The sequence below is a fragment of the Urocampus carinirostris genome, chromosome 18 (genome assembly GCF_059441175.1).
Source record: "Urocampus carinirostris isolate Australia breed hairy pipefish chromosome 18, RoL_Ucar_1.0, whole genome shotgun sequence".
In the NCBI taxonomy this organism is placed as follows: Eukaryota; Metazoa; Chordata; class Actinopteri; order Syngnathiformes; family Syngnathidae; genus Urocampus; species Urocampus carinirostris.
The window spans coordinates 27,029,007-27,052,580 of NC_142366.1; the positions used below are offsets into that span (position 1 = coordinate 27,029,007).

Genomic DNA, 23,574 nt, shown 5'->3' on the forward strand with positions numbered 1-23,574 from the left:
TATTAGTATCTGTACCGGGCAGCACTGTGGCGCAGTGGTTAGCGCGTGTGCGGCACAGTTCTGAGGGCATGAGATCAAACCTTCCTGTGTGGAGTTTGCATGTTCTCCCCATGCTTGCGTGTGTTTACTCTGGGCACTCCGGTTTCCTCCCACATTCCAAAAACATGCATTTCAGGTTAATTGGCTGGTCCAAATTGTCTCTAGGGGTGAATGAGCAAGTGAGTTGTCTGTCTCTGTGCCCTGCGATTGGCTGGCAACCAGTTCAGGGTATCCCCTGCCCACTGCCCGAAGATGGGCTCCAGGACTCCCGCGACCTTTCTGAGGATAAGAGGTGCAGATGATGGATGGATGGTATCTGTACCATTTTTTGCGACAAGGAAAGAAAATGTGCTAGATGACGACTCAAGATGTTTGGGATTGAAATTGGTGACCAATCAAGATTTCTGGTATCGGTATTTGTATCGGTCTGAAAAAATTGGCGTTGAACTTCGTAATTATCAATCGGTCAAACTTTTAGCCAATTGGGTAATACCTAGGTGAAAAAAATGAATAATGATACCCTGCTTCTTTCTGTTCCAGCACCGGGTGCAGCTCCAGCCAACCCGGATGGACCAAATGGGTAAGAAATACATACTTTTTTTTTTAGTTTTACCGTTTTAACCAGTTGTAAAGTACTGTTGTATCACTGGCGAAAAGAAAACAGTATCAAATTAATCACTGAAGAGTGCAGTTAATTAATCAGATTCCCGGGCAAGATGACAGTGAGGCGAGTGTGAGAGATCTCGATGGCCCCGCAGCAGGCCGCATATTAATGAGGGGATCAAGCCAAAGTAGATTTAAAGCTTTTCGGCTTTTGCGATTTAAGAAGCTCGCCAGGCCGGCAACGTAAACCAGCAAGTGACAGGTAAAGATGGACAAAGCTGATCCTTGCACTTTTAAACACTTTTAAACTGGAGAGGGCCCGTTGCTACATTTTAACGAGATGATATGGATCGGTTGACATTTGTGTTGTTGCCACGGTAGAGTAATACTAAGAGTGACGTGCAGTAAAGTTTGTGTCTGGTGACTTACAAATAAATGAACTTGCATCGTATTCATCATTCGATCGGCAAACCAAAAAAAGCAATATATGGAGCTTGGGAAAAAACATTTCACTGTCTTAACTTGTAAATTAAGTACATTGAATGCAATGATAAATAGTCCTCTAGTCTAAAAAACTACAGACTCCGCAAACTACAGACTATTATGACACCATCCCCTGATCTAAAACCTACACGAGGGCAAGGAAAAACTCAAAACCTCAACATGAGGTCAATGATGAAACCTTGAGAAGGGACCGCACATTAGGTCATCCCCCTTTCAGGATGACAAGGCTGTAATGGATGTTGCAATAACAATGCACAGATATTGTCAACATGAAATATAGGTCATTCTTAAGCTATAGAAAAGAAGTGTGTTTTAAGCCTAGTTTTGAACACTGAGGTTGCAGATCGAATCTCAGAGGGAAGAGCATTCCACAGCACTGGGGGCCAAATGAATGCTCTCAAACATGGATTTCTTCTTGGCTTTTGGGATCACTAGTAGACTAGCATTTTCAAAACGAAGGCTCCGGGCTGGAACAGAGGAGGAAATTAATTAGAAAGATATAAGGGAGCAAGTCCATGCATGATTTGGTATAATACCAGATGAACCTTAAAATCACATCTTAAGCTAACAGGGAGCAGATGCAGATTAACTAAAATCAGGGTCGTGTGATCAAACTTTCTTGTCTTAGTCAAAAGCCTCGCTGCAGCATTTTGTATATTTTTTTCATTATATTCATTGCATTTACTTATCTTCTTTTTTTCTCGCTTTTAACTTTCACAATGTCATGCTTTTCTACTTTGTTTCATGATGGAAAAGTTTAAGACAACAAAGTTAAAACTTTCAATGCAATGTTCAATAACATTAACATAACATTGTTCTTTTTTTTTATTTGTAAAAGCATTTGAAACCTTGTGTTTTGGTCACTTTAAACAATATACGGTACTCCATTTAGTGGTACGCTGGTAGCATAAATTAGCTCTTAGATTTGTCTTTTTTTTACCTCTACCAATGAAAAAAACCTTTGTTGTCCTTACGGTCAGTGCCATTGACGGCAATGCACGTCAAACACACTTCCATTTTCAAGCCAAGTGCCAGTGAATGAGTCAATATTTGAACCTGAAAAATAATATGTGTATTTGATGACCTCAGAAACGAAGAACCTCCACCTATCGTCATCAACCGTTATTCAGACGAGCAGCTTCGCTCCATCGCCAAGCGCATGAAGGAAAGATTAAATATCTACAAGGAGAAAGTCGCCGATCAATATGCTTCGTCGCCGGAGATCAGCCCCCCTGTCAGTAAGTAAAATAACAGTGTGTAAAGTAATTTGCACACAAGTGACATCCAATTTTTACTGACATCTTCTGTTTAATCGGTTAAAATCCATTACAATCGACTGAAAAAGAATTAAAAGAAATATATAAAAAGTACTGAAAAGTATTGAACCTTTGTAAAACGTACAAAAAGCATAGAAAAGGTTTAAATAAACTTGTGAAAAGTAGTAAAAAGAACTGAGAAGTGTTGAAAAGTACGAAAAAGTACTGAAACTTACTCCAAACTGAAATGTAAAAAGGTGAAAAATGAACTGAAAATATGAATAGGTTCTTGAAAGTATTAACATGTGTTAAAGTATGTGTTCCTGAAAAAGTAGTATAATGTATGAAAATACTGGAAAAAAAAACGAAAAAACTGAAATATAAAAATTTACTAAGCATATGAAAAAGTTCTACAAGATTTAAAACAAATAAAAAAGTGGATGGGTGCTATCAGGCTGTACTTGCCCAAGACACACCACATAAAAAGTGCCCCTACAACCATAGTGGTTAGGGGATCCAACCAATAACTGAAAAGTAGTAGAAAGTAAAATGTAAAAAGTTTCAGATTCAGATTCAGATCTACTTTATTGTCATTCTAGTACACGTGTATACAGAACGAAATGTCGATGCATCTGACCCCCACAGTTTCCTTGAATGTACAGATATAAATAAAGTCGTATTGTAATTGGCTACGTATAGTATTTTACCATAGTGCCGATAGTGCAAGAAGAGTAGCTAACCAGATGTGCAAAATGGGCAGTCAGGTTAACAAGTCAGGTACACAGTAACATTAACACTGTAACAATAACGCTGTAATTACCATAGTGCAGAGAGCAATGTGCAATGAGTGGCAAGCTATAAAAAACTGCCAGTAGTGCAAAAAGTCAGATTAGCAGCCGCTTAGATTTAAGTTAACTATATGTTAGATTGACCATTTAACAGTCTAATGGCCAGTGGGACTAGACTATTGCGGAGCCTGGTGGTCCTGCACCGCACACTGCAGAACCTCTTCCCAGAGGCTAGCAGTGTGAACAGTCCATGATGGGGGTGAGAGGGGTCCCCGGTAATGTTCTTAGCATGGGATAGGCAGCGCTTCTGGCCAATGTCCTGAATGGAGGGAAGTGTAGTCCCAATTATTTTCTCTGCTGTCCTCGTTACCCTCCTCACACTACCCCAGTCGGTAGCGCTGCAGCCTCCACACCACACAGAGATACAGCTGGTCAGGATACTCTCTATGGTGCCCCTGTAGAATGTGATGAGGGAGGGTGGGGGCAGGTGGGCTCTCCTCATCCTCCGCAGGAAGTACAGGCGCTGCTGTGCCCTCTTTACAAATATACTGAAAGTTTGAAAAAGTTCTGAAGTATTAAATGTCAAAGTACTCAAAAGTGAAAAAAACTAAATGTATAAAACAGTATTAAATATTATGAAATACTACTAAAAAGCAGTAGAACGTATGAAAAAGTACTGAAGAGAACTAAAAACTTAAAATTTATAAAAGTGAAAAATGTACTAAAAAGTATAAAAACGTTCTTTAAGTATTTAAATGTATGTGAAAGTACTAAATATAATGAAAAAGTACTGACAAGTTGTAAAATGTATGAAAAAGTACTGAAAAGTGTTAAAAGAAAAGTATGAATAAGTCCTAAATACTTTTAAAAAGTATAGAATAGTAGTAGAAAGAATGAAAAAAGGACTGAACAGTCATGAAAAACTGAATCATTAAAGAGTGAAAAATCTACTAAAAAGTATGAATAAGTTCTTAAAGTATTGAAAATTGCTGAAAAGTATAATTAAGTTCAAAGTACAATAAAAAAGTACTCAGAATGACAAATAGTAGTCTAACATATCAGAAATCCTGGGATTTGTGAGTGTGACCACTTCTGCGACACCTAGTGGACATATTTAAAACTGAAGCAATTTTTTTGACATTCTTTCCATGTTGCCCCCTTCATCATTATTCCTGTGGGCCGTATTTTAGACAACCTTGCTCTAATTACTTTCTCTAAACTTAGCTCCACTGCTACACAAAGACCAATACGCTAAATTGGTGGAGGAAAGGAATAAACAAGCCGAGGAGGAGCGCATCCAAAAGGAGGAGGCCGAGAAGAAGAAGAAGGAAGAGCAGGAGAAGAAAAAGAAAGAGAACGAGCTGAAGAAGAAGGAGGAAGAGGAGAAAAAGCAATTGGAGGCTCAGGCTTTGAGAGATCAACGAGACCCGAAGACCGTCTTGAAGGACAAAATGTGGACTTCAGTGGATGTTTTTCTCAAACCCTTCGAGGACGCTATGGACTCTGTGATCGGGAGCAGTATCGATCCTTTTACAGGTGAAGTTTGATATCAAAACAAATACTCTTTGTCCCTATAGATAGTTCCTAATCACGTAATCTGTATCCGGGGAACCTAAGTGGTGGCGGCCATGCTCGATGGGTACTGTAAGGTTTTAACATTTACTAAACTGAAATTTGATTCCGAAGACACTTCCTGTGTCTTGTGTAATCCCTTAAAATTGGAGCATGCTCAGAAGTCAGAGAAATTATACACCCAAGCACTGAATATAGTGCGAAGGGATCTTAACTAAATATTTATTCGCAAAATATGTGCGATTTTTATTTTTATTTTTATTTTTTTTCTTCTAATGTGTTAACTGGTTTATTTTAACAGTTGAGGTTTAAACCTGAACCAACTCACCACGGTTCTTCAAACTCAACACTGCCCTATATTAGGTGGAAAGGGCATTTGGTTTGCGTCTATTTAAGGAATAATAACTTTTGATAGAAATAACATGTCCATTAATTTTTGTTTTTCGACATGAACAGAATTTTATTATTTAAACAATTTATGTTTGACTTGCCTGGTCCAAACCCATGATAACCTCAAACGGCGTCTGTCAGACCCATCCAGTATGGTGGCCTACTGTCTACGTATGGGTTCTCGCGTGATGTCGCTCAAACACTATTCAAATTCGACTCCCTATTGGTGTGTGAGTGTGTGTGTGAATGGGTAAGTGTGAAGCACATTGTAAAGTGCTCTGGGAGGTCTTTCGTGACTTGAAAAGTTCTATAGAAATGCAGACCATTTACCATTTTCCCATCGCGCTAGATCGTATGTACATCGCCTGGTTGAGTTTAGTAACGGTGGCCTTCAACTACAACACCTGGTTGATGACGGCCCGCCTTTGTTTCCCGTACCACACCGACTGGTCCATCCCTTACTGGTTTGCCGCCGACCTACTGGCCGACGCCATCTACCTGATGGACAGCATCATCTTCCAGTCCCGGAAGCAGTTCGTCAGAGGCGGCGACATCATCGTAAGACTCCAAAAGTAATGTTTTCTTGTTTGGTCTTAAATCCTGATTAAATTAAAATCTCATTTTTTTTTTCAGAAAGACAAAGTTTTGGCGAAGAAGAATTACAGAGAAACTGAGAGATTTAAGGTACGGTGTCATGAACCATAATGGGATCAGGACCCAAACGTGTGATGCTCTCACCCAACCCTTTTATTTTACGGGAAATGGGGAGTCATGCACGTTAGGTAGCGGTCTGGCGTGGAAAGACAGGAAGCCAGAGACCGACGAGATCGATTCCAATTGCCCGAGTTGATATCGGACAGATGGGGTCGATACCGGACAGACAGGATACATAATGAATCAGGATATCGAAAATAAACAGGACAAACTAGACGGGAACAAAACTGGAAACCGATATCAAACAACAGGACTGACAGGATTGATATCAAAACAGGATATCGAAGTTAAACGGGACAAACTAGACGGGAACAAAACTGGATACCGATATTAAACAGGGCAAAATAAATAGGAACCAACTAGATGGGAACGAAAACTGGAGTAACTAATAAACAGGCCTGGTAAAAGCAAATAGGCGAAATGGAAAATAAAGCATGGTTGGTCTTTGAACTCAAATGGGCATTGTTGACAATAATATTAAACTTTCAACTTTTTAAGACACCTCAAACTACGCACCTCACATTTAATTTGTATAAAAAAAAACAATATGGATTTAAAATTCAAGTTAAATTACATGAATTATCATAGTCATTCTTGTACAATGCGCACTCCTAATTTTTTTTCAATCATTGCTCAAATACGCTAGTATAAAACCCTTTGTATAACGCGCATCCGAACTTTGAGATTTTTTTAAGTTAAACATAATGCCCTTTATACTCGTCGGTGGAGAAATTTGCGTTCATTTGACGTAACATTTGCTCCCCCCCCCCCCCCAGGGCAGCACGGCAGCGCAGTGGTTAACGTGTGTGCGGCACAGTTCTGGGTCATGAGATCGAACCTCCTGTGTGGAGTTTGTATGTTCTCCCCGTGCTTGCGTGGGTTTCCTCCGGGCACTCCGGTTTCCTCCCACATTCCAAAAACTTGCATTTCAGTTGAATTGGCCGGTGTAAATTGTCCCCAGGTGGGAATGAGTGAGTGAGTTGTCTGTCTCTGTGTGCCCTGCAACTGGCTGGCAACCAGTTCAGAGTGTCCCCTGCCCACTGCCCGAAGATAGATGGGATGGGCTCCAGCACCCCCGCGGCCCTACTGAGCATAAGCGGTGCAGATAATTGATGGATGGATGGCTAGCCTCCCCCAAACGGGGCTGACATAATTGCCTGTTATCTTACTTCTACGTGTATCTGAAAAAAAACAAAAACCTGGTGTGATGAGTTTAGTTTAGTAGACACTCGAGATAAGGAGAGGAGACATCAATGGATTTCGAACTTGCAAGAACAGGTGAGGACCTAACCAGGAGATAAAAAATTCCAACCTATTCTAAAGTGTGCTCACTTGAGCCCTTTCTATTACATCTCCCAAATTCCACCGAAGCAGATCCACCCTAAAGAGTTTGGGTATAAACTCTCAGCGACACTATTGGTTGATCGTGACAACAGTGCATAATAGTCAAAATAACAAACAAGAGTAAGGTATAATTGTCAAATTAACAAACTGGGATCTTTTGCAATCTCCTTTGAAGGTGTCCAATGTAAAACACAGAATAAACATTACGAAAGCCTGGTAAAAATATGGATAAAATGGTGCGATTTAGTCACTTTGAGTCACTGTAGTCTGTGTTCTTTCTTGTGTTTTTTAGCACTCTTATTCGGAAGCTTGACACAATACGGCGATATCTAGTGGTCGTCCCCTTAACCATATAAAGCCGGTTTGATCTTGTCTTTTCAACAATCTCAACAGGCCGACATTTTGTCAGTCATCCCATTCGACTTGCTCTACCTCCAGTTTGGGTTCAAATCCATTTTCAGAGCTAACCGCTTGCTTAAGGTAAGATAAGTTTTGGGATTTGGGGGATTTTTGTTTTGTCTAACTGCTGCCATTGACTTTGTCCCAAAGGTGGATACATTTTTCGAGTTCAGCGACCGTTTGGAAAGTATCATGGCAAAGGCATACATCTGGAGGTAAGTTTAATTTAAAAGAGGGTTCATTGCAAGGGTGAGCAAAGTTCGGCCCACGGGCCTGTCATACTTATTAATCCGGCCTACCAAATAAAAACGGTGAAAATATAGTACAACAAATGAGGAAAGGGGAAGGGCAGCACCCGCGATCCAATGCTTTCGGAGCAGGACGTATATGGGCCTCGCCCCAAAAACATACACAAAAGGGCAGAGAGTTGACGGAGAGGGAGACGTCGTTTATTAACATTCATCAGCGTTCAAACAGCGTTCTCCTTCGCCTAAGAGACGATCAGCTTTTTTATACCGTCCGGAACAGAAACATCACGTCAGAAATATCACGTGTTGCTTAGTGCGTCCTTTCCCGATGACGTGCTTGTTTTTCTCAAAGTGCGGGCTGTAATGTTATTCTCTCGATGACATGTGTTTTTCTAAATCAAGCCGAGTGTTATTGCTTCGCTGACACTTGTTTCTTTAAACTTGGGAGAAACAAACCTGGAATTTCCTGTCTAAACAAGTCTGTCCTCATTCTGTCGATAAGCTCTGACTTCACTATTCCACGACAATGCTCGCTGGATGTGGGAAGCAAGTCACTCTCGCGATCGGATTGTGATCCGAATACAGGAGCGGCCTCCAAATTTCCACATTTTAGTGTGGCAGATTCCTCCATCGGAAGATATAGTTGAGTGTCATCTGCATAGCAATGAAAACTGATATTATACTTGTGAATAATATCACCTAATGGAAGCATGTAAATGCTGAAAAGAAAGGGGCCAAGTACTGAACCCTGCGGAACACCACAGGTAACGCTAAAAGGCTCAGATGTCATTTCGCCATATTTAACACAGTGCGTCCTATCTGAGAGGTAGGATCTGAACCATAAGAGGACGGCTCCTGAGAGAATAGGCAACCGGGAATGATAGCTTGCAGCTACATGGGTCCAGTTCCTATTTTTGTATTAGTTCATTTATTTGTACGTCTGACTGTGCCTCACCACACGTTATGGCTCACCAGATTGAAAAAATAAATCAATCGCTGTGTTGCCAATTTTTTTTAATCCAACGTGTTTCGTGACTGAAAAGTTTGCCCACTCCTGGTCTAGTGGATGAAAGTCTAGTAATACCTGCGTTGTGGTGTGCTGCTAGAGTTATCCGCACCATCGGCTACCTCCTCTTCATGCTCCACATCAACGCCTGCTTGTACTACGTGGCTTCAGACTACCAGGGCATCGGGAAAACCAAGTGGGTCTACTCCGGATTGGGAAGCGCGTAAGTATCCCTGTTGGCACTCGCGTCTATTCTGTATCAAGGCCGAAAAACGATTTGGAGGATTGGAGCGTCCCGAAAAGGCAGCAAATGTAAAATGTATGTCCTATGTTTACTGCCGCGGCTGCAGTTACCTATCCTGCTTCTTCTACGCCGAGAAATCCTTGATGATGATCGCCGAGTTGCCATTGCCTGACTCCATGTTCGGGATGATCTTTCAGATGGCAAATTACCTTTTTGGAGAGTTGTTTATGTCCATCGTTCTTGGCCAGGTAGACCATTCACTGGATTTTTTTCTTTCTTTGTCTTGATGCTAAAAGACGCATTGGAGAACCTCCACGACCTGCATCACAAAACATTTCCAATCAAACTTGAACACCTGGAATCACTAGACAGGATGCTGTTCCATGATATAGCCATTACTTCATTTACATATTTTCATATTTGTCAATACTCAAAAACTTAGCATGAAATTATTTTTCCTTCTTCATCATCTAAATCAGGGGTGTCAAACTCATTTTACCTCGGGGGGGCCACACGATAGAACAAACATTCTGTCGGGGGCCGGACTAGTAGATTAAAGAGGAAGAAAAAGAGAGATAAAGAAATAAGAGAAAGAGGGAGGGAAAAGGAGAGAGGGTGGGACAAAGAAAGAAAAAGAGATAGAGGTAGAGAGTGTGAGAAACAAAAGATGAAAAGTCGTGAGAGAAAGAGAAAAGAGAGAAAAGGAAAAAAAAGGAAGTTAGAGCAAAAGAGGTTAAAAGAAAGAGAGAAAGACACAGAGTGAGAGAGAGAGAGAGAGAGAGCAACAAACAAAGAATAAAAGAGAGACACACAGAGTGAGAGAGGGAGAGAGAGAGACACACAGAGTGAAAAAGAGAGAGAGAGAGAGCAACAAACAAAGAATAAAAGAGAGACACACAGAGTGAAAGAGACAGAGACAGAGTGGGAGAAAAGGGGTGGAAAAGAAAGAGAGAGAGAAATGAATACAACTACAGTGACATATTTCAACCTGTAGCTTGTTTTTCTCTTGCGCTTCTCTGAGTGTTGTCTCGCGGGCCGGATTCGATCCCTTAGCGGGCCTGATCTGGCCCACGGACCGCCTGTTTGACCCCTGTGATCTAAATTGTCTCTAAATGGATTATAAAAAAGGGTTGGTTAAAAGGTACCGTATTTTCCAGACTATAAGTCACTCCCTACTATACAGTTTTTTGCACCAGCCAAAAAATGCATTATTAAGAAGGAAAAAACATAGCACCCCGTAGTACAAGTCACATTTTGCGGGGACATTTATTTGATAAAATCCAAAGCATACATGTCATCGTGAGAGGCAATTTAAAATTAAAATAAAAAAACTCTTAAACTATAGCAGTCAATAACTAAACCCCTTTGCAACAAAAGGGAGTACACTCTAAAGTGAAAGTTCTTGAAGTGTATGGTCTGAGTACTCACAAGCTGACTTCCCTCTTCAATCTCTGCAGCAATGCTGACAGCACTCTTGCCCCTATCTTTCTTAGATAGAAAATGGTTCTGATGCTGTGCAAATTTATTCCGCTTCTTTGGACGTTTTTTTTTTTAAAGCACTGGAGGATCTTTGCCACTGTGTTGCAGCTCAATTTCAGGGTGCTGGCAATCATCTTTATGTATCGTCACGATTCATTTTTTAAGGTCACCAGAGAGTTCCTTGCCATTGTGTGCCATCTTGGGAGTTTCAGTAACTAGTGTGATAGAGTGGACTTCCGCTTGAAAACACCTACTCCTTATTCATACCTGAGACCTAGTAAGAGTAACGAATCACGTGGTATTTTGGAGGGGAAATGACAGAAAAGCTGATCATCTTTGTGTTGAATCAAAAGCGTTTGTTCATCAAACCTGATTTATAGGACACCTGTGCCAAACTGATGGCCCATGGGCCAGATGTGGCCTGCCACATAATCCAATGTGGCCTGCAAGACTTTGAAACGTCTGAGCGTCTAACAGTATACTTTTAAAGATAAAAATATGATATTTTTTAAAAGGGGGGAGATAAAGACAGACAGACAGACAGACATTTTTTTTCCTTCCTTTTTCTTTTGTTTGTTTTTGCGTATGTGTTTGCCTTGCTGTCGGTCACCCCTCTAGAAGGATATGACCAGGGTAGATAGATAGAAAGACATATACATGGATTAGGCAGCCAGACTTGTCAGTGAGATGTAGAGGAAGGCAGAGCAGGTGTCTGGTCACAGTACATTATGAAAGATGCTATGGTATGAATTGTCCAATCGGCATCGGAGATCTCAAGTCAAGTGGTGCTGATCAATCACCAAGACTCTTTGCTTTCCGTAGAGTTCCTACGAGGTGCGGGAAGCAGTTTATTTTTTGACATTTTGATTTTTTTTCTTTTTTTTAATGGGATATTTTTCTCCCCTGCAAAGGAGCGAAGCAGCAATAACTACAGCGCGAACTAGCGAGGGGTCTCCGTCCCGCTAATGAATACGTTTGTGATGAATGGAATGACAAAACGAACACCTTACCCTGTCTGCAGGTACCTGCGTTGTTACTACTTTGCCGTCCGCAGCCTGATCAACATCGGGGGTCTTAACGAACCCCACACCGTCTTTGAGATAGCGTTTCAGATGACCAACTTTTTCACTGGTGTCTTTGTGTTCTCCAGTTTGATCGGGCAGGTAACATAGAAGCGCAGATTCTCCTGTTGCGTTGACACCTGGTAGAAACCAACGCCGTAACCTCAATTAGAGTAGTGACAAAGCAGGTTATTAATCCATTTAGTCATTTACGGTTAGTCCCAACAGTTCTCCTTTCCTGTCAAAATCACATCTGAAGAAATGCTGTTGGGTTTTTTTGCCTCACAAATTATGTTTTTGTAGATGAGAGACGTTATCGGCGCAGCCACGGCGGGACAAACTTACTTCCGCTCGTCCATGGACAGCACAGTGGCCTACATGGTCACCAACCACATCCCATCCTTTGTCCAGAACCGAGTACGCACTTGGTATACGTACACATGGGACGCTCAGGGAATGCTGGGTAAGACTGTTTTTTATCTTTACCAGTGTTGGGTGCGTTACAGTAATTAACCTATTTTCCACACTATAAGGTGCACCGGATACAACGTGCACCCCGTTGAGTATATTATACCCTTAAGGGACAGGTGTCAAAGACAACAAGACAAAATTGAGAGAAGCGCAAGAGGAAAATGAGCTGTAGTTCTAAATATTTCCACCGGATGTCACCAAAGCCAGTTAACACTTGCAAAACAATTGTGGTGGTATTTCTCCATTTCTCTCGGACTCATTTCTTTTTGATTTATTTCTCCCTCTTTTTCTTTCTCCTGTTCACTCTCTCTTTTTCTCTTTTCTCTATTTCTCTTTGACTCTCTAACTTGATGTCAAGTTTTGGACATCTTTGATAATGAATTAGTTGCCACACTTGGGATTGCTGTTGCTCACTGTTGTTTCAGGCGTTGCTCACCGACTTTGTGTGAATGCTCAGACCCCTGGAAAATTACAGGGAACATTGGTCCAAACATCCCACTATCCTTTTACAACACCTCCTCACTCCTTCCTATCACCAACAAGAGCTCTAGCTTCCATTATATTTAGACCTCTTTCCTGCAGTGCACTCATAACACCATCCATCCACGTCAATGGCGGCCTTCCTCTTGGTCTCCTTCCATTGACTTCTGCTCTGTAGATCCTCTTCAACATTCACTCCTCATGCATCCTCTCCATGTGTCCAAAATTATTGATCAGGAGGCGCGGTATTTAGCGTGCAGCCCCACTGTGCAGAGGTCCAGGTTTCAATTCCAGCTACCACAGCCTCCCTGTGCTGAGTTTGCATGTTTTACCCCTGCGTGGGTTTCCTCCGGGCACTCGAGTTTCCCACATTCAAAAGACGTGCATGTCAGATTGATTTCCCAGTGTGAAATGAGCGTGTGGGTGGTTGTATGTCTCTCTGTGCCCTACGACTGGCTGGCAACCAGTTCATCAGAGTGTCCCCTGCCCGAAGACAGATGGGATGGTCCTTAGCACCCCCTACGGCCCCACTTGAAGATAAGTGGAGCAGAAAATAGATTGATGGATGATTGAAAAATGTTGCTGATTTGTAAAACAATGCGCTGGAATTTAAACCTGGGTTGCGGCGGTGAGAGCGCCGCAATCTAACCAATAGACCGAATAAAGCACGATGAGGGAAACAATTCTTTGGTGTTTCTGATGATGAATCAGATTTAACTGTGTTTTTTCATATATTTCAGGCCTCCCTTCTCTAGACATTTGTTCTAACGTCGTAAGTCCAAAACGGCTAATAATGAGATAAGATCGACTGCCTTTTCGTATGTCATCTGTACAACTGGTGGTCTATTGTTTTTTTAATTGATTAATCATTGCACATTTACTGTAAGACCTCGCATAGCAACATACATGTAAATGGTAAATGGTCTGCATTTCTATAGCGCTTTTCAAGTCAATGAAGACCTCCCAGAGCACTTTACAATGTGCTTCACACTTACCCATTCACACACACACACGCACACCAATTGTTGCTACAGCCATGCAAGGCGCCTACCTGCTTATTGGGGGCAGGGATTCAGTGTATTACCCAAGGACACTTCGACATATAACACATAGCAGCCGGGAATCGAACCTGGGATTTATTGATCCCAAGACGAGCGCTCTACCTCCTGAGCTAATGTGTGAATAATGTATGTACACCAATCCTATCCACTGAATTTTTCAGTATATAAGGGGCACCGGGTTACAAGGCGCATTTTCAATTTTCTGGCCAATTTTATGTTTTAGGTTCACCCTATAGTCCAGAAATTACTGTAGTTACAGTTAATAGGTACTTCATTTAAAAAGCAATTCCGTTAACCCCCCACAACCCAAAAACTGCGCGTTACTCTAAAAATACCTATCGAGTTACAAATAACCTCATATACTCGCAATGAAGCCAGTCCCCTAAAACGGAAACCCTCGATTATCTGCACCTCTTATCCTCAGTAGGGTCACGGGGGGTGCTGGAGCCATCCCAGCCATCTTCGGGCAGTGGGCAGGGGACACCCTGAAGTGGTTGCTAGCCAATTGCAGGGCACACAGAGAGAGACAACTCACTCGCTCATTCACACCTAGAGGCAATTTGGTTAGGCCAATTAACCTGACATGCATGTTTTTGGAATGTGAGAGGAGAGAACATGCAAACTCCACACAGGAAGGTTCGATCTCATGACCTCAGAACTGTGCCGCATACGCGCTAACCACTGCGCCGCCGTGCTGCCCTCACTGAAATCAAAACAATCCCAAAAAAACTCACATGATGAGAAAAATCTCGAGAGCTTACAAACTAACATTTGCCAGAGACACTCCACATCCATTTTGTTCTCTGGGCTTTCAACCCCTCGAATATTTCTTTCCCCATTTTTGGGTGCTGCCCAAGATATTTTCTGGTTTTCTACACGTACTGCGAAATTTCAGCAGACTTTTACCATAAACTCTGCTCATGTTTGTCCCATTGATTTTGTTGTTTCTGCATAAACCACGCCCTCCTCCCCTCATGTTACCTATCATTCTCAAATGGTGACGCCTAACCTAATATGGATGTTGTCATTTAGGATATGTTTTTAATGAGTAACCATGTTCTAAATACAATTGGATTTTAAAGAATGTGTAACGCCTTAGTCCCAACACTTTTACCAATCCGAAAGCACTCTAAAGAAAATCTATTTCACATGAACATTCCTCTAGATGAGTCCGAGCTTCTTGACAAGATGCCTCTCGTGATGCGAACTGCCATCGCTGTGGATATCAATTTGACAACTTTCCAGAAGATTGATCTTTTCAAGGTACGTGCATCTAGAATAGGGGTGGCCCATATTTTTGAATCGCGGGGCCGCAAAACTGGCCGCGGGCCCAGGCCTGGAGACCTATCCGTTTTGAAACGCTCAGAAATAAACCCAAATAGTACAGGTATTGCCGTCGTATTTTCATAGTTTTACTGTGGTAATATTTCGTAATATTTCTGTAAAAGTATTTGGTATTGTAGTATTACTGTAGTAGTAGTATTTCTGTAGTTTTTTGTTGTATGTTTGTATTATAGTATTACTTTAGTAGTATTCTTTTAATAATCAATGCACAAAGAATGTTTGGTGAATGTTAGTGTGTACCTGACTCTAGCCACCTCCCACTAGGGAGATATGTCTTTGATATATGGAGAGATTTTTGTAGTTTGAGTTTCAACTTTGTAGTAGTTCTGTAGTAGTATTTTTGTAGTATTTCTGTTGTTGTATTTTTGTAGTTTTTCTGTAGCATTTTTATAGTATTTCTGCAGTAGTATTTTTGTTGAATCACTGTTCTATTTCTGTAGTAGTGTTTTTGTACTATAGTATTTCTGTTGTAGTATTTTTGTAGTGTTTCTGTAGTAGTAGTTTTGTTGATTTCTGTAGAAATATTTTTGGTAGTATTTCTGTGGTAGTATTTTTGTAGCATTTCTGTGGCATTTATCAGGTCCATGTTTTAGGCAAAAAGTTAAATATTTAGTTTTGTAGTAATTTGGGAGTATTTCTGTAATAGCATTTTTGTATTATAGTATTAATGTTGTAGTATTTTTGTAGTATTTGTGTAGAATGTTTTCCCTTTTTCCTTTTCATAATTACAGTAAAATGATGAATTAAGATCCCTGTTTTAAGCTCTTTGTTTGATGTTAAGTTTTGTAGCGTTTTTGTAGTATTTATCTTGTTTTACTGTAGTGTATTTTTGTAGTATTTCCGTAGTAGTAATTCTGTAGTATTACTGTTGTAGTATTTAGATATTTAGTTATGTAGCATTTCTGTAGTATTTTTGTAGTTTTACTGTAGTGGTATTTTTCTAGTGTTTCTGTAGTAGTAGTTTTGTTGATCTCTTTAGAAGTATCTTTTGTAGTATTTCTGTGGTAGTATTTTTGTAGCATTTATTTTTTTCTTTTTAGAATAAAAGCATATATCAGGTCCATGTTTTAAGCACAAAGTTAAATATTTAGTTTTGTAATAATTTGGGAGTATTTCTGTAGTAGCATTTTGGTATTATAGTATTACTATTGTAGTATTTTTTGTAGTATTTGTGTAAAACGTTTTCCCTTTTTCCTTTTCATAATTAAAGTAAAATAATAAATAAGATCCCCGTTTTAAGCCATTTGTCTGATGTTGTTTTGTAGTATTTTTGTAGTTTTTCTGTAGTAGTATTTCTGTCGTATTACTGTTGGAGTTTTTAGATATTTAGCTATGGAGCATTCCTGTAGTATTTTTGTAGTTTTATTGTAGTGGTATTTTTTTAGTGTTTCTGTAGCATTTATTTTTTCTTTTTAGTATAAAAGCATATATCATGTCCATGTTTTTAGCACAAAGTTAAATATTTGGTTTTGTCGTAATTTGGGAGTATTTCTGTAGTAGCATTTTTGTAGTCGACAGACAAAGGCACCCAAAATACAACAAGTTTTTTTCATATTTTTACCATTTTTGCTCGGCTGCCCAGGTTGAAAAGCCTGATGGGCCACATTAAGCATGTGCGAAAACTACAGCTTGGAAGTACTCAGACCAAACACTTCAGGACCTTTCACTTTAGAGTTTACTCCCTTTTGTTGCAAAGGGGTTTAGTTAATGACTGTTATATTTTAAGTGTTTGATGGTTATTTTTTTATGTTAAAAGCAACATAAAAGCAGTTCTGATATTTTATAGTATAACAGAATTATCCATTCATTCCCACAGGGTTGTGACCAACAGATGTTAGTGGACATGTTACTGAGACTGAAGTCTATCATCTACCTGCCGGGAGATTTTGTTGTCAAGAAGGTACGTTAAGGGTTCCTTTTTAGCAGGGGTCACCAACGTAGCACCAGGTAGCTCCCGAAAAACACTTTGAAAAAAAGTTTATAATATATAAATATGTAAATCACTCACTACTCTTATACAAGGCATACGATGTAGTGGTTGACTGAACCAGCTTCATTCCTACTTCTAACAACATGGTTATAGCATAGTAATAATATAGTAAAAACTTGTTAACTTAGAAATTGAAGAACAGACTTCTTCTTCGTTGTATCAACATCCGCGTCACAAGACAAGTCAAAACAAGCACTGGCGTGAGCAGTTTGAGGTTTCTATTATAATAAAATAAATGAAACAATGTTATGAGCCTATGAGTACAGAACAAGGCTGTAACGGTTTCAAAATGGCTGACAATCTGTCATATACCTAAGGAAGGTAACACAGAAGTTAGTAGAAAATTCCCAAGGCACCGCCTACACAAGTCATTAATCTTGATGTGGCACACTGATTTACAAGGACATTTGAAAGTGGCACTTCACACCGAAAAGGTTGCTGACCCCTGGTTTAGATGATTTGGGGAGGCCGGTAATGTATGAATAGTTTTTTGTTCTTTTCTCATAGGCAAAATGTGTTCGAATTACGAGAAATTGTAGATATAAGCTTGATTTGGGAAGGTGTCGTGTGTGTAGAGGGGCCAACTGTCTATGGAAAATCATACAGTGTACTGATTACAATGAAACGATTCACTAGATAAGAATAGGATATAACTGGAAAATTCTTTCGATTATGAAGGTATAATGTGCGCCACATTTCAATGTTCTGACCAAATGCTAACAGCTATCACTAATGGTGACACATACCGAAATATGGATGTTGTCATTTATGATAAAAAAAGTCGATTTAGCTTCTGTTGGGTCTAAAAAGACCACTGAAGTGTGGGAGAGCTAAAAAGATATTGGATAACCGTAGAAGGAAATTCAGGCAAGGACTTTTTTACAACTGCAGTTGGAGAAGCTTCTCAAACTCCTTCTGGCTTTTCCCAGCCTGCCTTTGTGTTTTATTGAAACAAGTAGACATGTAAAAGTACTGGTATGTTGAGACCCTGGGGGTGGTCTTCACCTTCAAACAAAGACCACAGACCACCCCCTGGAAATGTAAACAAAGACAGGAAGACTAAGAGACACTGAAAGGGAACGTCAAACTGATTAGAAATACACACCTTGAGCAAATACGTTCAAGCCTACTTTACACTTCCAAAAATATTGCTGAGCCTTGTTTTATAGATGATTACAGTTTCTAACCACCTGCATTCTCCATAGGGGGATATCGGTAAAGAAATGTATATCATCAAGAGCGGAGCCGTGCAGGTGGTAGGAGGTCCGGACAACAGCATCGTCTTTGTCACACTTAAGGCCGGATGTGTGTTCGGAGAGATCAGGTTGGTCGTTTTTCAGCTTTTTATCATTTCTCCGAGTCGCATCAATCATGTTTATCTTATCAGTCTGCTGCAATCGTCCAAAGACGGAGGAAACAGAAGGACGGCAAATGTCAAAGCCTTTGGTTTCGCTAACCTCTTTGTCCTCGAGAAGAAAGACTTGTTTGACATTCTCGTCCATTACCCGGAGTCGCAGAAGGTGTTGGCAAGGAAGGGAAGGTGAGTGGAAGCCGTGTTTTCTGATAACTGTAGCGTGATCAATCCATCCATTATCTGCACCGCTTATCCTCAGTAGGGTCGCGGGAGTGCTGGAGCCCATCCCAGCTATCTTCAGGCATTGGGCAGGGGACACCCTGAACTGGTTGCCAGCCAGTCACAGGAATAATCAATCGACGAGCTAATTTGTAGAGACGAACTTAGCAGTTTTTCAATATTTTATCAGAAAAACAGCGGAAAAAACGTGTGATCCATCTCAGAGTCTAAAGTGCGGATCCGGGCATGATTTAATCGTGACTTCCTTTACGGGGCAAGTTTCTGGATATCTTAGTCAAGACACACAAACTTGGACATCTAGAAAAATTGAACAGAACAAAACACTTGGGACTAAATAATAGAATTTAGAGATCGGGAGGAAACAAATACTGTATAGAGGGAAAAAAAAAACAGTTTATTTAAACTTGCGTTAGGGAAAGGTTTAGGCAACATACGAATAGCTCGGTTATTTTCACCAGATCAATATTCCTCGGATCAAACCAAATCGTAATCTGATCAACAAACAAATCCAGATGTCTCGGGTTACTTCTTGATCAGAACGTAGAACCGGTCCGCAGAGATGGGTAAGGAAAAGGTAGGAAAAGCCAACTAAAAACAGAACAGGGGAGAGTCATAAGCGGTGTTCCCTCTAAACTGCGCGCGTGCGCAATTGCGCACTGCTTGCAAATTCTCAGCGCACAAGAAAATCTAGCTAGCGCAGAAAAAAAATGAGGGCTCAAAATTACTAATTGAGAAGCGACTTAAGTCAAAGTCACAGTGCATAAAGGTAAAAATACAGGGGTTCTCCTGACTTTGTGTCCTAAATGCGGTATTTTGAAGTCAATGTCGAACGAAGTTGAAAAGTAAAGTTAGTAGAGTTTGTCGAGAACCGGCTTCTTCGGCTCGGCTCGGGTCCTAAGCGGCTCTTCAGGTTGTTTTTGCTTCTTTAATTCCAATATGACCAAATGACTTGAAAGTAGGGGGGAATAGAACAAAAAAGAAAAAAATACCAAAATGAAAAAGTAGTGAAAAGCTGGAAAAAAAAGAAACAAAAGGAAGAGAAAAAAAGAAGGAAAAATTTAGAAAAAAGCCAGAAAAAAAGAAAAGAAAGAAACGTAGGAAAAAAGTAAATGGAGAACAAAAAGAAAAAAGTAACAGCTCGGAAAAAATAAACACAATGAGACTTTTTTTAAAGCAATTTAAAAAAATTAGAAAAAAAACACGGAAAAAAGAAGAAAAAGTATGTGTTGCATTCAAATAATTTCCAATTGTATCAAGTGAATCTTGTTGCCAACATTGTACTTCCACTCAAAAATGTGACTAAGTACAGTTCTGTATCTTGCAACCGACTCAATAAGCCCCCCAAAATATTAATATTATGCGACAACATATATCAGGAAATAAAAAGAAATGGATATCTTGTGAAAGAATTGTAAGAACAAACGACGTTTGTAGGCCGTACAACCTTTGCAATAGTACATGAGTCAATTCATTTAAAAGAGAAAAATAATTTTGCATTGCCGGAAACTCAGCAAAATGTAACGTGATGTCAAATTTTGGACATGTTTGAAAATTAAGTATCTTGCCACACTTGGGATTAGGGTTGCTCACTGTTGTTTCAAGCGTTGCTTACCGACTTTGTGTGAACGCTCAGACCCCTGGAAAATTACAGGGAACATTGGTCACAAGTAGGAAAAACATTCCCTTTTCTGGCCGAAAAACTTTGGGAAGTCCCATGCAGTCACTGGCACAGATTATCAGCACAGTGCCATGGCTTACTGGACAGAAACAATAATGGTCCCTTTTGGGGTCCTTGTTTTGCAAAACGCTTTCTGGCAGCATGTATTAGCTAAAATCTGGAACAATGTAAGCAGCACGCTGACTGGAAAATTAGTAAAAACCAAAAAAAGAGAAACAAAAGGAAGCAGTGCATTGATATTTGAGACTGCTTTAGTACAGTATTTTCCAGACTGTTATGCGCACCTAAAAACGCATTCGGCTAGGAATTTGAAAGTGCGCCTTATAACTCACTAACTTACACGCAAAATACTATGTAATAAAATTGGAAATGCATAAAGTATTTATCCGTGTGTGTTATTACACAAGGTTTTACGGTTTACTACCGTGTTTGTGCAATGAGTTATCATTTGAAGAACATCGCTGATCAAATTTGCAAAACATTGTATGCAACGGGATTCAAACCAGTGTTGCGGAGGTCAGAGCGCTGTAACCTAACCACAAGACCACTAGGGATCCATATGACTTTGGGAAAGACATTGGATTTTATCTTATTATCACAGTGTTTTTACTCACAGAGCCAGAGAAAAAAAAAGGTTGTCTTGAAACACATAAACGCAAGAGTAGTTTCCCTCGTTGTGCGTTTTGTGGTTGTTTACATCTTTCGGGACGATTTTCTCAATTTTCTAACATTTATTTCTGGCACCGTGAGTAAAAATAGTGAGGTAATGAAATAAAAATCGAATTCCTTTTAGTATGTCATCTGTACCAATAGTGATGTAGTGTTAGATTTTGTCAAGACCAGAACGGAAACAGGACCCAATTGCGTAACGTTTACCACAAGTTTTATTGAAGGAAAGAGGAAGGGCTGCGCCCACGATCCGGTGTTCGCTAGATGCGGGAAGCCAAGTCGCTCTCGTACTCTGATTGTGATCAAACAAGGAAGTGGATCTTCCGTAACGAGCGACGGCGGTGTCAGGGACGGAAAAACTGGTCGTTAGCTGGGACTGGGAGAGCAAAGCGGGGTTGGAAACGAGTCGCAAGCCAGGACGGGATAGTAGATGTAGTTGGGATCAAAAATGGGCCATAAGCCGGGACAGGAGAGCAGACGTGGGCGTGATCAAAACAGGTCGTAGCTGGAGACAAATGGGAGCAAAAATGGGACAGGCGGGAGTCAGGGTCGAAAAAGGCTTGCCTTGTATAAACAGAGGTTCGCAGACGGACTGACAGCAGGGGATTGACAGGACTGGGTTTAAGTAGGGACAGGAAGCCAATGAGAGCCCGCAGCGGTTGGCACAGATTTTGGTACTATGGAAAATAAAAGTTATGTGATCAAATTATCTGGTTAGAATACTCACTAAATATTCAATCATTAGGCACAATTCTAAAGTATTTTGAAATCACTCATCGGGCGGCATTAACTCAGGAAGAGCGCTCGTCTTAGGATCAAGAAGTCCCAGGTTCAATTCCCGGTTGCTATGTGTTATATGTGGAAGTGTCCTTGGGCAAGACTCCCTAATGCCCCCAATATGCAGGTCGGCGCCTTGCATGGTTGCATGGTCGTTATTGGTGTGTGAGTGTGTGTGTGAATAAGTAAGTGTGAAGCGCATTGTAAATCACTTTGGGAGGTCTTCATTGACTTGATAAGCGCTATATAAACGCAAACCATTTACCATTATTTTGACTGATAAACTGACCACAACTAAAATAATAGGGGCGGCAGTGGCTCAGGAGGAAGCGCGCTCGTCTTGGGATCAAGAGATCGCAGTTCGAATCCCGGCTCCTCCGTGTTACATGTCGAAGTGTCCTTGGGTAAGACACTGAACTCCTAACGCCCTCAATAAGCAGGTTAGCAGCCTTACATGGCTGCACGGCCGCCATTGGGAAAATGTGAAGCACACTGTAAAGCTCTTAGGGAAGTCTTGACTTGAAAAGCGCTATATAAATGCAGACCTTCTTCTATCTTCATTTCTCTAATGAATTTCCCGCCTTTTTGTGTGCAGTGGAATCTTGTGGGATGTTCCCAACATAACTATTGAAAAACCAAAATCAAACAAATGTGTTTATGTGTAGAAAACTCATGAAGGCGAAAGGTCCGGCAGCCGCCAAAGCAGAAGAGGAAAAGAAGAAAGGTCTGGCGCTTTTTGGGCCCAAGCCGCCCACGCCCAAATTGCTGCGAGCGTTCGGTGGAGGCAAACAAATGATGGACAGACTTAAGGTGAGGAAACACAAGCCACGGGAGACATGATATGCTATTGATTCGTTTCATATTTTGGGTTGTTTTAGGCTGCTTCTACATGAAGACACTTCTATCCATCCTTTTACAAACCCAATTTAGGATATTTTCTTTTCCATTGTCTCTCATCTCATCTCATTAGCTGCACCGCTTATCCTCAGTAGGGTAGCGGGGGTGCTGGAGCCCATCCCAGCTATCTTCGGGCACTGGGCAGGGGACACCCCGGACTGGTTGCCAGCCGATCGCAGGGCACACAGGGACAGACAACTCGCTCACTCATTCACACCTAGGGACAATTTGGACCGGCGAATTCACCTGAAATGCATGTCTTTGGAATGTGGGAGGAAACCGGAGTGCCCGGAGGAAACCCACACAAGCACGGGGAGAACATACAAACTCCGCACAGGAAGTCCGGTAGCTGGATTTGAACCCACACAGGAGGTTCCCAAGACCTTAGAACTGTGCCGCACCTCCATTGTTTCTTTTATACTGAAATCAATGTATACTTTCTTTACAACTGCTGCTTGAACACATACATATCCTGGAAATTTCAAACCTGATTGTAGTAATGTGATAGAAAAGATCTAAATGAGGGATCACCAGGGTTGGATCATTGTGATTTTCTAGGAAGTGACATTTCTGACTGGCATGGGGAATCATGAAAGGCATTTGGGATGTTCAACACCATGTTTTTTCAGAATGACACCGATTCCAATACCAAAAATCTTGAGTAGTTGTTTATCGATAACATTACTATTCCACCCTGGAAGGGAGATTACCACTTGTGAGGCCCATTCTCAAGGTTTCTTTTTTCCTCACGCTGAGGTTTTGAGTTTTTCCTTGCCCGCATGTTGGTTTAAGATCAGGTGATGGTGTAATTGTAATCCTGTGCAGTCCTTTGAGACACTCTTGTGATTAAGGGCTATACAAATAAATGTGACTTGACTAGATTGAATTACTTTACTTCTAGCAACAACAAAATTACTGTTACAATTAAAAAAAAACAGACTACTAACCACAAGGTGTCGCTGTATA

At 40.7% G+C, this 23,574-nt stretch overlaps 1 protein-coding gene across 1 annotated transcript; it reads left to right on the forward strand.

Annotated features, from left to right (window-relative positions):
- The first annotated feature begins 545 nt into the window (after positions 1–545).
- On the forward strand, positions 546–23,481 carry cngb3.2 (cyclic nucleotide gated channel subunit beta 3, tandem duplicate 2). The gene is made up of 16 exons (XM_088322872.1): positions 546–619; positions 2,236–2,384; positions 4,415–4,726; positions 5,502–5,710; positions 5,786–5,836; positions 7,604–7,690; positions 7,760–7,824; positions 8,964–9,086; positions 9,214–9,355; positions 11,951–12,110; positions 14,825–14,922; positions 16,820–16,903; positions 18,199–18,317; positions 18,381–18,533; positions 22,377–22,521; positions 22,590–23,481. The coding sequence occupies exons 1-16, from the start codon at positions 546–548 to the stop codon at positions 22,602–22,604; spliced, it is 1,986 nt and encodes a 661-aa protein (XP_088178998.1). The 3' UTR covers positions 22,605–23,481.
- Positions 23,482–23,574: the final 93 nt, after the last annotated feature.